A 13,870-nucleotide genomic window follows, 5' to 3' on the forward strand; every position below is an offset into this window, starting at 1 on the left:
GATGTACGTTTTCGTCATGTAACTCGGGTAAAACGCTAGGATCATACACTATTGGCGTCGGTGGGTCCATTATATGAACCGGTGATATTGTCCTCCCGTTGTCCTTTATAATCATGTTGTGCAATATACTTCACGCTTCGACGACTTTGCCGATCTTGTCTAAATTGAAAAAACTAAGCGAGCGATCCAAAATCTTTCATTTTCCCTTAAGAACACCAAATACCCTTTCAATGTCTTTTCTTGCCGCTTCTTGTACTCTTTTGAACTTCTTTTCTTTTGGATCGACAGGGTGTGGATACGCTTTAACAAACGTAGACCAACTAGGATAAATCCCATCAGTTAGCAAATAACCACGTTTGTAATACCGACCACGAACAATGAATGATGAGTCTGGAGCCGTCCCATTTCGAACCAAATCATACAACGACAACTGATTCAACACATTTATATCGTTGTTTTACCCGGGAGGACCAAAAAAAGAATGCCAAATCCATAAATCTTGTGAAGCGACAACCTCAACCATGATCGTAGGGACTTTATGATCCCTACGTGTGTATTTGCCTTTTCAAACTCCTAAGACAATTCCTCCATTCGACATGCGTACAATCAAGACTACCAAGCATCCCGGGAAGATGATGTCGCGCTTAATGCGCTTGTTGGATCATAGCTACGTCATGGGACATCAGCCTACGTAAGTACCCGCACTCATATATATTAATGACCGAATCACAAAAGTTGATAAGACATTCGCGTGACGTGCGATCGGCCATGCATAAATACTCATCGAAGTTATCCGATGGTTCACCGGTTGAGAGTTGCTTGATTGCCGACGTGCATTTTTGTATCTGCGAGAAACCTTGTCCATTCCTTGCGTCCGTATGTTGTTGAAAGTACGGGTATTGAGCTTCAATGTCATCAACAATCTTTAAAAGCAACCTTTTACTCTTGCGATAATGATGACGAAAGAAGCGTTCGCCGAACTTTGGAGGTTCCACAAAGTGATCGCGCATTAGCTTTTCATGAGCTTCTTCCCGGTGTCGTTCAATGTAAGTGCGTGTGTCACTAGAGCTACCCGAGTCTTCTAACTCTTCCGCCGCCACTAAAGCGTCTTGAAAAAATAAAAACGAACTACCCGTGGATAAGTCGGGAAACATAGGCGGGAGGATGATTTCGTTGGGTGAATATGAACTAGACATTTTTTTTAGATTGTATGTGAAAGTGTGTGTGTGTTGTTTAATATGTTGTTGTGGTGTTTGAAATAGAAAAAGAGTTGTTTAAATAAAGGTAAAAAGGGGATAATTTTTTTTTTAAAGGTTGAAAACGGCTAGTTTGGTCAAAATGGACCCACCCCAATGTTCAAATGTGGCACCTCCCACTCATTTTTGATTTTATGGTAACCGGCTTGTGAAACCTCCACCATACCTGCCAGCTCAGACCGCCGATACCGGCAGCAGTGTACCCACCGGCATAAGCCCAGTCCGCCGCATAAAATCAGCCCACTCTGTATGCCATTATGCCCATCGAAAGTTTAACAATGTAGACGCTTGAAGTACTGACCACACATAACTTCATTGACATTTTAACTTTGTTCAACAGCTTTAGCTCATGACATCGGCATTATCATTCAAGATGATGAAATTTTATTAACAATGGCTAGTTTGGAAAGAGGCAAGTTTTACGAAAGTCCACATTATCGGGTCGTATTTTGAATTTTTTTAATATGGATCGGGTTCCTGGTCGGTTGTGGGCAACTTTTTTATTCCTGATGGATGTCGGGTTTGGGTATGGTACTACCGGCCCGATGCTACCCCATTACCATTCCTAGTGCTAATGTATTCTAGCACATCGCCGTGACAATGTAGATGGTCGACTTTGATACCACATGGATACTAAATTTATTAAAAAAAATCATTTAAGCTCGTTTAGATTCACGAGCTTTATCGAATCTAATGTTCAAAGATCGAGTTCGCGATTATAAACCAAACTATTGATTATAAATAAAAGATTGCTAAAATAACTCAAATTATTTCTACTAAACATTTGATAATTTATTGAAATGTTAAAAGCATGACCTCGTTACTACCACAATTGATGCTTCATACCTTGTTTGCCTGTATCATCTCCAACTTCCACACTTTGGCCGTACCTTTGTCGTGGTCATAAACATCATATAGAATCTGTGTGGTCAAGCAACAATAGCGTTTCCATATATGAACCTGCAAGACATGGACACCGATTTGCAGAAATCCCAATATTTTTGAAGCATTTCGATCGAGTGAGTTTCATAAAAAACAATTTTCCATTCACTAGGAAGGAAATCACTCAAGAAACAAAAACCTATATGAGATATAGTTTTGCCATCATTTGTAAATCCAAGTATATTTAGCCCGTATATCGGTGGTACATTTAGTGATTTGTTGACAGTGAATAGCTTTGTGAACGAGTTTTGAACACCACCATGCTCCATCATCCACACACCGATTTCTTTTCCGCATTCAGCTTCTTCAAGCACGACAAGTGACTCTCTAAGCTTAGATAAATTCAAACTAGCCCGTGAAGTGGGAGCTGCTAAACTAGGTGGGAGGCATAATTCGGTTAATTGTTCACTCTTGATATCAAATGACAATACCAATTTATTTAATATATCACCCTCTAGAGTACCATCAGAAGCAATCCAATGAATAAACCCATCTATCACTACCTTCATCTCATACAACTTGAGTGATTCACGAGGAAACGCATTAGACAAAGTTCTCCATTCCCCTGAATGTGGGTGTTGTTGTAATCGGCCACGAATGGGACGACTAGATGAAGGATTTTTATGACTTTGAAACGGACATGAATTTCAACAACGATTTTGTAGGAAGCCTTTTTAATATTTCAATCACTATATCGAATGGTAACTCTCCTGACAACAACATATTTGATATTGATTTCGAAGAAGGTAAAGGGGTTTATTTTTTTCCCTTCAATTTGTAGGGTTTTGGTTGCTGATACAGCCGATGATGATGGAACAGAAGGGTAAGGTACGTGTTTCTTTTATAGATAAATACAGAATAACAATTCTTGATAAAATTTGTAAGGTAAGGTATTTGTTTATAAAACATATATAAAGATGTCGTGGGCCACAAGCCATTACATGTAATCACAAAAATATAGAGGGAGATTGCAAAGGTCCTTAAATTTGATAAATTTCTTGACACAAAGACAACTAAAATTGCCAATGATCCATGGTCGGCACGATGAGGCACCCAGGTTTTACCTACAAGGCAGAGTTTCTAACCTTTGACTTGGTCTTTGTGGGGTTTTTCTTAAAATTGCTTCAACTAGTCTGAGTTCCGTACGGCTGGGTTAAGCCAGCTATGTGGGGGTCTTTCGGCGTTGGATCACCTCAGACTCCGTCTAAGCTTTAATTAGCATTTGTTGAACACGTTAATAAAAAAAAAACTAAAATTACTGGATTTCATATTTTAAGTGATACATAAAATGATAACGCAAAACAAAAAAAACACTAAATAAGAACCAAATGAATAAATCTTACAGGGAACTAAAATCCGTGGGTGAAACCTACATTGTATAGCAATTAACTAGATGAGCTTCTTCTTCTCAAAAAACGTCTTTAAATGCCAGAGTTGCATAGCGGCGACTCCTAAACAAACAATGAGCGAAAAGATACTAAAAGTGGCCATCTTCGAATTTGTTGATCTAATCAGATGTTGCATTGATTCCTCCCTACATTCCCACAATTACAAAATTGAAAGATCAAGCGATTTATTTGGCCAGCCTAAAATTTATTAGTAATAAGTTTGTGAATAATTAACCATATGCACCAATCGAGCTTTATAAATGCTTACCTCTCGCGAAGATAAAACATCTCATCATGGATTATGGCGACAGTGTCAAACAATTTCTTCAAGTCAAGTTCCATCATCTATTGAAAAAAATGAGATATAAGTTTTGTCAGAAGAAAGGGCAACAAAATTTAGCAATTTAGAGATAGGGCAGAGTTTGTTTGGAATTTTGGATTGCAAAAAGGACTCTGACTTCAGTAGTTCCACCATATGTAATTGTAAGAAAATAACATTAAACATATCCAAAGGCAATATCATTCATAGGTAAGAATACGCATAACTGCATAATGTCCATTATAACGACCACATAGTTATCTGCCCGTTCCAAGCTAATGGGTCGGGCAACACAGATGGATAAGAAACATATTACCTCAAGTCGTCCTCTTTTTGCTACTTTAGACCAATCCTTTGCAGCAAGTCCAGATTTCCAATCAAACTCAATAGTTAGCGTTGTAGGAGGATTTTGTTTGGCAACCCAAAAACAAGCCATATAATCCCCATCCTCATTTGCAGTGAACGCAAATGTACCAAAATCTTTTTTATCTGCATAGTGACAATTGTTTCCCAGTGGTGAGGTTATCTGTATTTAGACACATCACAGAAAACCAAATCTGCGTCAAACTCAATGCTCATTGTTTCATCCTTTCAACGATTTGACTTAATCCCCGCACTTAGTTCATACAAACAAGTTCCTGTAACATTCCTTTAGCACATATACGAATCCGGCTTTAAAGATAAAGTAATATGGCTAGTTAAAGATCAAAGGTACCTTAACAAAGAAGTAATTAACGATGCATTAAAATGTAACCAATGTAGGCATGTCACATATTCTAGAGTTAATTACAGTACTTCATCAATTTGACAAATAATGATGGCACTTAACAATTTGGACAAAGATCATAGATTTTTTTGACATGTAAGAGTACACTGACCCAAATGATGAAAACAAATGTAAATGACATAAAATGAGCATTTATGAAAAGAACCACTCTTTTTTTTTTTTTAACGACAAATCTACTCTACTCTTATACTACTTCCATAAACACGGCTTTACTTCCTAAGTGGGCTAACCCCACATTGGCATGAAAAAGTACATGATAATTTGGCGACTTTAATTCAATAAGTAATCATAAGCATGCAACATAAACAATCAAAAACACGTCCATATAAAAGCTAGAGGGAATGTAGAGATGACCCGAATGGTGATCCGATGGGCATCAGGAGGAACAGGGTAATCTTCATTAGGATTTACAATGCTGTATTTCCCAACCGATAGCGAATTTGATTGAATATCTTCTGTTATGCATTTTGTGGCACCTGTTTTGATGTCAAACCTCATTCCTTTCACCATATTTGATGAATATATTAACCCTAATGTTACAATTATGATTTTTAATAATACGCTTATTGATTTACACATTTCTTTTTTGTTTATTGGAAAAATTCAAAATTAAAAACCAGTGAATTAATTGGGTAAAATGATAAAGTGCGTGAAGCTCTCTGCAAACTCGGATCATTTTTATTTTTTGTTTTTTGGAATTTCATTCTCTAATATTAGTTAGAGTAAAAAAAAATGAAGCTTATTTTATGTGAAAAATAAAAATAAAATAGTAACATACTTTCATTTGTTGTCCCAAAGTTGATAATGTATTCAATAAAACTAGAAAGGTATCTCTGTACTGATTCGATGAAATGATGATTTTGGTTTAATTGATAAATTTTACTCTAATCACTTGTTTACCTGGCTTGTTTTGGGTACCGGTGTAATGCGGCGGCGGTAGCGGCAACGAGTGATGATTGTGGCGGTGGTAACGATGTGGTTATTGATCTAAAAAGAATTGATGTAAATGGTAGTGTTGTTATTTTATGGTTAAGAGATGTATCTTTTGTAAATAATTTTATTAAGAGTATCATAGAGATATTAGGTGGAAATATTTAAATTAATCAGTAAAGGGAGATATATAGTTTGGATAAATATGATTAATATTTTAGAGATATATTGGGTAGATTTAGTGTGTGAGTTGGAATTGTTTTAAAAACTATAGGTATTTTGGTTATTTTAAAAGTAAAAAGTTGAATAGAGAGAGAGTATTTGTTTTATAATAGAGTATAAATATATTTGGGAGGTGATCCATACTCTAATATTTTTATGGTATACCAAAATATATGTATCATATATACAACTATATGACAAATACATTTGTGTGTATATTGAAAATGTTGTGTCTATTAGTCATTTTGAATTGCTATATTAAGCTTACATGGCTTTATGTATACGTGTTTACTTATGTGTATTTGTACTCGAACATTTACCTGGTCGAACTTTGGAAAATCAAAGTTTGTGTTTAGTCGGGATCCAAAATTTTCTACGAACTATATTATCCACCATTGGATGGGCACCAGAGTTGGATGGGTACAGGCCCAGAGTAGCAAATGGATAAGCCCACAGGTTAAGGCTTAAGAATTTGATAGTTGGCCCATCAGATTTTAAGATATATCCATTTAGATCCAACTTTCAATGATTATTTGTTGGATATATAAGTGTGACTACCCCCAAAGTTAATTACAATTACAATACTTATATATCAAAATCAGCGTGGAATATATTATCCACAATTTTGTAACATAATGTTTTAGAATATAATGAAAGATCTTTTCCTTTTGTTTTTTATGTTCTACGTAATGGAGGACAAGTATTAATTGTTAAGACAGGCTTGCAGTAATCATCATTCGATTTCATGATGCCACGTTTTCACATATACTTAAGAATCAATATCATATCCATATCGATGTAGTATATATAAAAAATATGATAATATGATATATATATTAGTTTTAGGCATTACAAACTAACTTAAACTTTTAAAGTAGCATACAATCTAAAACAGAATCAAAGCCTTGAGGACAACCCAAAAAAACTGTGCTTCCATTAATTACAGTTATGGCTTAGACACCTAATCCAACAAAATACTACTATAACGATTACAAGTTATAGAGGCCCCATTTTTATTCTCTACATGACTACAACCTCAAGCCTAGCTTTAACTCTTAAGGGGTTTTTTGACTTAGCTTATCTTTTGAAATTTATAAATATGATTTATTTTTGATAAGTTAAGTTTATACAACTTTTTTTTAATTTAATGTGTTTATTTTCCATATTTTAAGTTATAATAAGTCTGTAATCCAAAAACTAAACCATACAAATTAAACTTATCACAAATAAGATACACACAAATAAGCTATAAGCTTAAAAAGAAAAGAAAAAAGAAAAAAAGCTACCCCTTAGTTCCAAAACTCTATTCATTATAAATTAACGAGCTCAGATATAGCTTTAACCGTGATCACCACTGACCACTGCACCTTTTGAATATACACTCCAAACCTAACAAGCTCTTTTTAAGGTTTTTACTAACATAAACTTTAAGAGCTTAAGGTGACAACGGTTTTACTAACATAAACTTTTCAGTAATCGAAACATATTCCGTGTAACGGTGAAATAAAATGCAATTCGTTGTATTATGTATTTATGTACATTTTTTCTACCTTTTTTCAACGTTTATTATCATTACGTAACCACATAAGAAAGCGAGTACAAAAGTATTAAACTATTAAAGTATTTGAGTTGTTGAGAAAAGTAAAACTTGTTAGTTAAAAATAATGGATTTATCTTCTAGATATGTTTAGATAATAATAAAAGCTATTAGGTATGAAATAAACAGAACAATTTGCACATAATGATGCAATATAGTAATCGATTAGTATATTTGCTAGACATGGTCATTGACTTTCTCAATAAAAGGAAAAAGATGTTATCAATGTGTGTCATATAATTTCTATTTTCTATTCTATATATAAAATTATAAATAAAAGGTGGCCAGGTAAAGTTGCTCTTTCATCACCGGAAGACGTCAGAGTCCGATGGGGACAAGCCGCCGGCTACGGAGAGGACGAGATGCGAGTACTGACCCCTTGTACGGTTGGACCATTTCATCAAGCCAATATTGTTGACCAAAGGAGATAATTATTACAAAATTATGAATATTATTACGTTTATAACCGTATAGTACATGGTTCGATAATTTTTTAATATGAATATAGATGAAAGCAAATAAGATATCAAAATTCTTTATTGATTCAATGCACATAAGTGCTTTTTAAATTTTTTTTTTTTTTATAAAGCCTTTTTATGAGCTCTTATTAGTATGGATAAACTAATGGGTTTTATGTACTTTTTAATTTGTATTGAGATTTTTACTTTTTTTAGGTCATTAAAAATTATAAAATTGTTTCAAGTGGGTCATTCATTTTCTAACATGGACTCATCTAATTAAGGTAGCATTAGTTATGTGGCAATAAAAAGGAGTGATGATTCGTAAATTGTCATTTTTTAGTCGTATACTTACATGTTTTAAAGTGTTATATTGTACAATGTAAGAAGCATGTTTGGTGAAGTATGACTCAAAATTTGGTATACAATCTCCTCCCATACTTAAAACCACATACGCAATGTCATCTCAATTTAAAGAGTTATGAGTTCATATCAGCAGATTGACAACTTTTAATGAACTAAAAATGAATTAAAAAATACGATGACCCGAAAAGGACAAACTAAAAAAGTAAATTGTGATTTTAGGGAAAAAAAACAACCCTAAAATTATTATATTTTTTATTATAAAATTAAGAAGGCAATCATTTGATATATTAAAAGTTTTTTGTCATGCATATTATTGACAATTTTAAGCCAATAATTTGAAAAACTCTTTTTATATACAAGCATATAAGTGACCAAATCTATAATGACTAATAACCCTAAAAAAGAACGGGAACTGGGTCGATCTATTCAAACTTTTTGGTATTTTTTATTTTTGTAGGAAGCTTACCCAAATCATCGCTTAACTCCGGAAGACAACCTCGGTAAAAATGCCTTAGATGGCGCTTTAGTAATACGGAGTAATATAGACAGGGCTCTTTTTCAAATGATATGATGGGTAAATCATTTGCTCCCACTTTCTTGGTAAGTGAATACAAGCCCAAAATTTTGGAAATGATATAAAATAGTTTGCCGAGTAAAATAATGCATCACTTGTCAAAAAGATATATTTTTTCAAAAAGATTTAACCTGGAAGACTTTGAAGTTTGAATTCCCAAATTTTAATTTACTTATTTTGGAAATATATACACACTTAAGCCTATCACCTTCCTGACCAACTCTAATTGATTTCCGTGTTCAAATAATATTTTCCTTTCAATAATCACGCCATAATAAAAGCTGTATGCAGGTTGGCCATTTAATATACATTTTCCAACTTTTAAAATCAATGTGAAAACAACAACACAAGAAACAATCAACATAACACATATGAAATGTTCTAACATCTTTCCTACTTGAACATTCATATTTATCAATAAACACTTTCTTTTCTTCACATATATATATATACACACACATACAAATATATACATCTATTAATATATAATAAACTTTTGATAAAACAGAGAAACAGAACAAAAGAATGAAGTTTGGAAAAGAGTTTGCATCACAAATGGTGCCAGAATGGCAAGAAGCATACATGAACTACAATTACCTCAAGACACTTTTAAAAGAAATCTTGATTTTCAAGCAAAGACAAACAAGGTCAAACAAAGTCAACCCTCCAAAATCATCATCACCTTCCAAAGTAGCATCTTTAAGAAGAAGGGTGTCACTTTTTAGAGCATTTAGTGGTCTAACAAGTCGTTATGGTCACAATAGTCCGAAAAAAGATAAAGAAGATGAAGTTATATTAGTTAGTGCAATGCATCAATCTGATGAAGAAGAACAAAGTGAGGATAGTCATAGTAACTATCAGACGATTTTTCTTCGGTCGTCTGAAGAAGGTGGAGAGTTTGAGCTTGTGTTCTTTAGAGGACTTGATTATGAGTTTAATAAAGTGAATCAGTTTTATAGAAATAAAGTTGAGGAAGTTAAGAAACATGCTGAAGAGTTGAATATGCAAATGGATGCTTTTATTGCTCTTAGGATCAAAGTCAATCATCCTAATGCTGTCTCTCCTTTTGTCAATGATACAAAAAAAGGTATTTACTTTTTTGTTTTAGACTTATATTTGAAACAATAGTTTTCGTGTTATTGAAAGAAAAGCGATAAAACGCGCCTTAAAAGGGTGTCCAGGTTGTTATCCAGACACCCTTTTGGCGCATTTTACATTTATTATGCTAAGGGTGTTTTTTTACAAAATTTTGTTTGATTATTACTTGTATAGTATGAAAATGTTTAATGAATTTGGGTAAAATTTAGGGTCTTATCCAATGGAGGTAATACATGAAGAAAGCCAAGAAAAAAATTTGGAAGATGATAGGAAGGACTACAAGATAGCTTCCTTAGAGGTTTTAGACAATATAAAGATTAATACTACCACTACATCGCCGCGATCCACCATAAAAAGTCTGTTTCATATGTTAAGATCAGACTTGCATTACAACAAAAAAGAGCTTAAAGATGCCCAGGAGAAGTTGAAACGGGCTTTCATTGAGTTCCATGAAAAGCTTCGGTATTTAAAGAACTATGCGTAAGTACGCTTTTCGTTGAAATAGATATCGACTAGAAATCATTCAAAATGTAACTCAATTGTGTATTGCTTGTCATATCAGGTTCTTGAACCAATTGGCCTTTTCGAAAATAATGAAAAAGTATGATAAGGTAATAAGGATTTATTGGTTTTATCTAATCATATATTATCCAGACTGTCGATTGCTGACCCGAACTGTTTGCAGATCACATCAAGAAATGCATCAGATGCTTACTTACAGATGGTTGAAGAATCATACTTGAGCCATTCTGATGAGGTATACATACAATTATATGTGATGTTTATAAAGTAGATAATCCTGTGTAAGCATTTAATCAAAAGTTCCTTCAGGTTACTAAGCTCCTAGAGAGAGTAGAATCAGCATTTGTAAAGCATTTCTGTAATGGTAATCGCCACCAGGGAATGGACATGTTAAGGCCGAAAGCTAAAAAAGATGGGCATTGGGTAACCTTTTTTGTGGGTAAGTTATAACTTATAAGCATCCTGCAAGTAAACTTATTGACTTGTACATTATAACTTATGAATGTATTTTGATTTGCAGGTTGTTTTTTTGGATGCTCGTTAGCTCTTATTGTGGCAATTGTTTTAACCATACACGCAAGAAATATTTTTAAGAGTCCACTTCGAGATCAATACATGAATACTTTATTTCCATTATACAGCTTGTTTGGGTTTTTAGTGTTACATATGCTGATGTATGCTGGAAATGTATACTACTGGATGCGTTATCGGATCAATTACTCATTTATAATTGGATTCAAGCCGGGTACTGAATTGGGTTATAAAGAAGTTCTACTTCTCAGTTCTGGTCTATCAGTACTCACGCTTGCAGCTGTACTGTCAAACCTTGAAATGGACATGGATCAGAGAACTCAAACTTACAAAGCTCTAACTGAATTAGTCCCTGTAGGATTACTCATTGTAAGTAATTCCTCTTATTTCTCTAGTATTCACTATGTATTTTTTTAAAGTATGCCCATGATGAATAAATGGTGTATATATGTCCAATGGGCAGACTTATTGGTTAACTGAGAGGGTTGTTGAGTGGTCCACAAACATTCAAGTGACTTCTAGGTCCAGTTAGAGGTGTCAAATGGTAGGGCAGAGTAAATAGTCAAAACGGGTAACGATTTGGTAGGGGTTGCAACATTTCTGGTTAGGTAGACTCGAAGTCTTAAAAAGCTGATCGTAAAGTATGATTATAGAAATTTTCTTCCTAGTGATGGTCAAATTTATTTTATATAGAAAATGACTGAGAGTTTATGGATCATAACTTTAAGTAAGCTTTGGGTGACTTTCGACCCGTTTCCTTTTTAGCTAAATTTGTTGATTTGACCCATGAAATATACGACGAATCAACCTATTCATAGGTAATTGGGTCGAAATTGCCACCTCCTGAGCCACATATGGCCACTACTTACTGCATTGAGCAAGATGTCTATTGTAAGCACAGCTCATCATGTAGGAAACTGTATAGTGTTCTGATTTTATAAGAAAATCTGTTTTGCAGGCTGTACTTTTGATAACAATCTGTCCATTCGATATCTTCTATCGTACAACCCGTTTCTTCCTATTAGTCTGTTTATGGCACTGTATATGTGCTCCTTTTTATACGGTTACTCTCCCTGATTTCTTCTTGGGTGATCAGTTAACTAGCCAGGCAAGTAACGTTTACAACGGAAAATTACTAATCAAAATCGATCATCTAGATAATAATCATTTGGGTTTGTATATCGTTTCAGGTTCAATTATTTAGGGATTTGCAATTCTATGTATGCTACTATGGTTGGGGAGATTTCAAGAAAAGGGATGCAGGAACTTGCGAAAACAGCGAAGTTTATAAGACTATTTTTATAGTAATTGCTGTTATCCCATACTGGATACGGCTCCTACAGGTATGTAGTCTAAATGACATTGTGAAAATAGATGGTATTTAACCACCAACGATTGCATTCTGAGATGCAAACTATTATTCTGTGTATGAATCTGTAGTGCATACGACGTTTGTGTGAAGGGCGTGATTCTACACAAGCTCTAAATGCGCTTAAATACTTCTCCATCATTGTCGCCGTTGTTGCAAGGACAATCTATAGTCAAAGACAAGGGATGACCATGAAAATAATTGCAGCAGCTACCTCCGGATTTGCAACAATTTTTGCTACCTATTGGGATATAGTGATGGATTGGGGTCTGCTATGTAGGAATTCTGAGAATCCTTGGTTAAGAGATAAGCTCATTTTGCCTAATAGATCTATCTACTTCATAGCGATGGTAATTAACTAACTATTCATGTTTACTAAATACCACTGCAATACTACCCCATTTAAGATGCAATGGTATGTATTAACAACTTACTTTCACAAATGATCCATTCTAAACAATGCACTCTTTTGTGTACGCATTTAGTCATCGAGCTTGCAAAGTTTTTTAAACTCTTAAAGACTTCAATGGTTTTCTGTCTTTCTGAGTACCTTGAGTAAACGGGACACTTGTGAAAATAAGTTGCAATGATAAACCACCATCCTTTTCAAAAGCTGTCCAAAAGTTAAGATTCGTTGGCTAACCTGCAGGTATTGAATGTGCTACTAAGACTTGCGTGGATGCAAACAGTAATGGATTTCACCGACGCCCCTTTCCTCCATAGAAAGGCCATGATAGCACTAGTTGCCAGTTTGGAGATTATTCGACGTGGAATATGGAACTTCTTTAGGTCTCTTTTTATTCCTGATTGTGACTGAACAAAAACACCATATCATTATTTGGAAAGCATAATCTAACGATGTAGTGAATAATTTTCAGGCTGGAGAATGAGCATTTGAACAATGTTGGGAAATTTCGAGCTGTCAAGTCAGTGCCATTACCTTTTAGCTACGAGGACGGAAACAAGGTTTTATAATCTGGTTTTGATATAGAGTAGACAATTGTATAGTATCAAAGTTTTGTATCTACATAGTTTCCAATATAGAAACTTGAAAATCACTCTGTGCATAAAAGCGATCTTATATAATTCAAAACATTGTATTCTTGAACATAGATAGCTATGTATTATTCCTAATTTGGAATTTAAGACATGTGTGACTACTTTAGTCGCAACATGTCCTTCCGCGCTTTGATGCGCCAAAATTATGAAAGTGATGTTTTATCATAACTGTTGCTTCAGTTTGAAAATATTTTGATTCATCAAGTTATACTTTGTGAACTCTGCCTACAGTATGCATAGAGTTCCCCCTTCATACATGATGTAGACTTTAAATAGTCTGAACACAAATTGCACATGTGGATTCACGTGAATGTCAGGGAGAATTCTTCTAATTATCGTTAATTCAAAAGAATACAGATAATCAAGGTGATCTTCACACAAAACACAGATTCTTGTGATTTGGGAGAGAAAGATTAGACCTCATACATGGGAAAACTGAATGTTCCTAGATG

General features: G+C 34.3%; 4 protein-coding genes across 4 annotated transcripts; 1 reads left to right on the top strand and 3 right to left on the bottom strand.

The window, feature by feature from the left end:
- Positions 1 to 196: 196 nt before the first annotated feature.
- LOC122587556 lies at positions 197 to 1,196 on the bottom strand. Its single transcript, XM_043759738.1, has 2 exons — positions 723 to 1,196; positions 197 to 430 (listed from the first exon to the last, which is right to left on the bottom strand). The coding sequence occupies exons 1-2, from the start codon at positions 1,194 to 1,196 to the stop codon at positions 197 to 199; spliced, it is 708 nt and encodes a 235-aa protein (XP_043615673.1).
- A 989-nt stretch (positions 1,197 to 2,185) lies between these two features.
- Positions 2,186 to 2,707, bottom strand: LOC122587557. Its single transcript, XM_043759739.1, has one exon. It carries the CDS (start codon positions 2,705 to 2,707, stop codon positions 2,186 to 2,188), a length of 522 nt encoding a protein of 173 aa, XP_043615674.1.
- Positions 2,708 to 3,560: 853 nt separating this feature from the next.
- On the bottom strand, positions 3,561 to 5,216 carry LOC122590216 (transmembrane emp24 domain-containing protein p24delta9-like). The gene is made up of 4 exons (XM_043762551.1): positions 5,047 to 5,216; positions 4,222 to 4,431; positions 3,855 to 3,931; positions 3,561 to 3,732 (listed from the first exon to the last, which is right to left on the bottom strand). The coding sequence occupies exons 1-4, from the start codon at positions 5,200 to 5,202 to the stop codon at positions 3,588 to 3,590; spliced, it is 588 nt and encodes a 195-aa protein (XP_043618486.1). The 5' UTR covers positions 5,203 to 5,216; the 3' UTR covers positions 3,561 to 3,587.
- A 4,081-nt stretch (positions 5,217 to 9,297) lies between these two features.
- LOC122589051 (phosphate transporter PHO1 homolog 9-like) lies at positions 9,298 to 13,469 on the top strand. Its single transcript, XM_043761293.1, has 11 exons — positions 9,298 to 9,926; positions 10,147 to 10,417; positions 10,500 to 10,548; positions 10,623 to 10,694; positions 10,769 to 10,898; positions 10,980 to 11,359; positions 11,949 to 12,098; positions 12,181 to 12,333; positions 12,431 to 12,709; positions 13,009 to 13,148; positions 13,238 to 13,469. The coding sequence occupies exons 1-11, from the start codon at positions 9,365 to 9,367 to the stop codon at positions 13,332 to 13,334; spliced, it is 2,283 nt and encodes a 760-aa protein (XP_043617228.1). The 5' UTR covers positions 9,298 to 9,364; the 3' UTR covers positions 13,335 to 13,469.
- The last annotated feature ends 401 nt before the right edge of the window (positions 13,470 to 13,870 follow it).

Source organism: Erigeron canadensis, chromosome 2 (assembly GCF_010389155.1).
Source record: "Erigeron canadensis isolate Cc75 chromosome 2, C_canadensis_v1, whole genome shotgun sequence".
In the NCBI taxonomy this organism is placed as follows: domain Eukaryota; kingdom Viridiplantae; phylum Streptophyta; class Magnoliopsida; order Asterales; family Asteraceae; genus Erigeron; species Erigeron canadensis.

What these genes read in the sequence shown, in the direction of transcription:
- LOC122587556 (XM_043759738.1), bottom strand. Translation starts at nt 1,196, where the DNA reads ATGTCTAGTTCATATTCACCCAACGAAATCATCCTCCCGCCTATGTTT. An exon ending in TTATCAACTTTTGTGATTCG is followed by an intron (nt 431 to 722) that starts GTCATTAATATA and finishes GTGTTGAATCAG; the next exon opens with TTGTCGTTGTATGATTTGGT.
- LOC122587557 (XM_043759739.1), bottom strand. Translation starts at nt 2,707, where the DNA reads ATGAAGGTAGTGATAGATGGGTTTATTCATTGGATTGCTTCTGATGGT.
- LOC122590216 (XM_043762551.1), bottom strand. Translation starts at nt 5,202, where the DNA reads ATGGTGAAAGGAATGAGGTTTGACATCAAAACAGGTGCCACAAAATGC. An exon ending in CCCATCGGATCACCATTCGG is followed by an intron (nt 4,432 to 5,046) that starts GTCATCTCTACA and finishes GTCTAAATACAG; the next exon opens with ATAACCTCACCACTGGGAAA. An exon ending in ATGTTTTATCTTCGCGAGAG is followed by an intron (nt 3,733 to 3,854) that starts GTAAGCATTTAT and finishes GTGGGAATGTAG; the next exon opens with GGAGGAATCAATGCAACATC.
- LOC122589051 (XM_043761293.1), top strand. Translation starts at nt 9,365, where the DNA reads ATGAAGTTTGGAAAAGAGTTTGCATCACAAATGGTGCCAGAATGGCAA. An exon ending in TGTCAATGATACAAAAAAAG is followed by an intron (nt 9,927 to 10,146) that starts GTATTTACTTTT and finishes GGTAAAATTTAG; the next exon opens with GGTCTTATCCAATGGAGGTA. An exon ending in TTGGGTAACCTTTTTTGTGG is followed by an intron (nt 10,899 to 10,979) that starts GTAAGTTATAAC and finishes TTTGATTTGCAG; the next exon opens with GTTGTTTTTTTGGATGCTCG.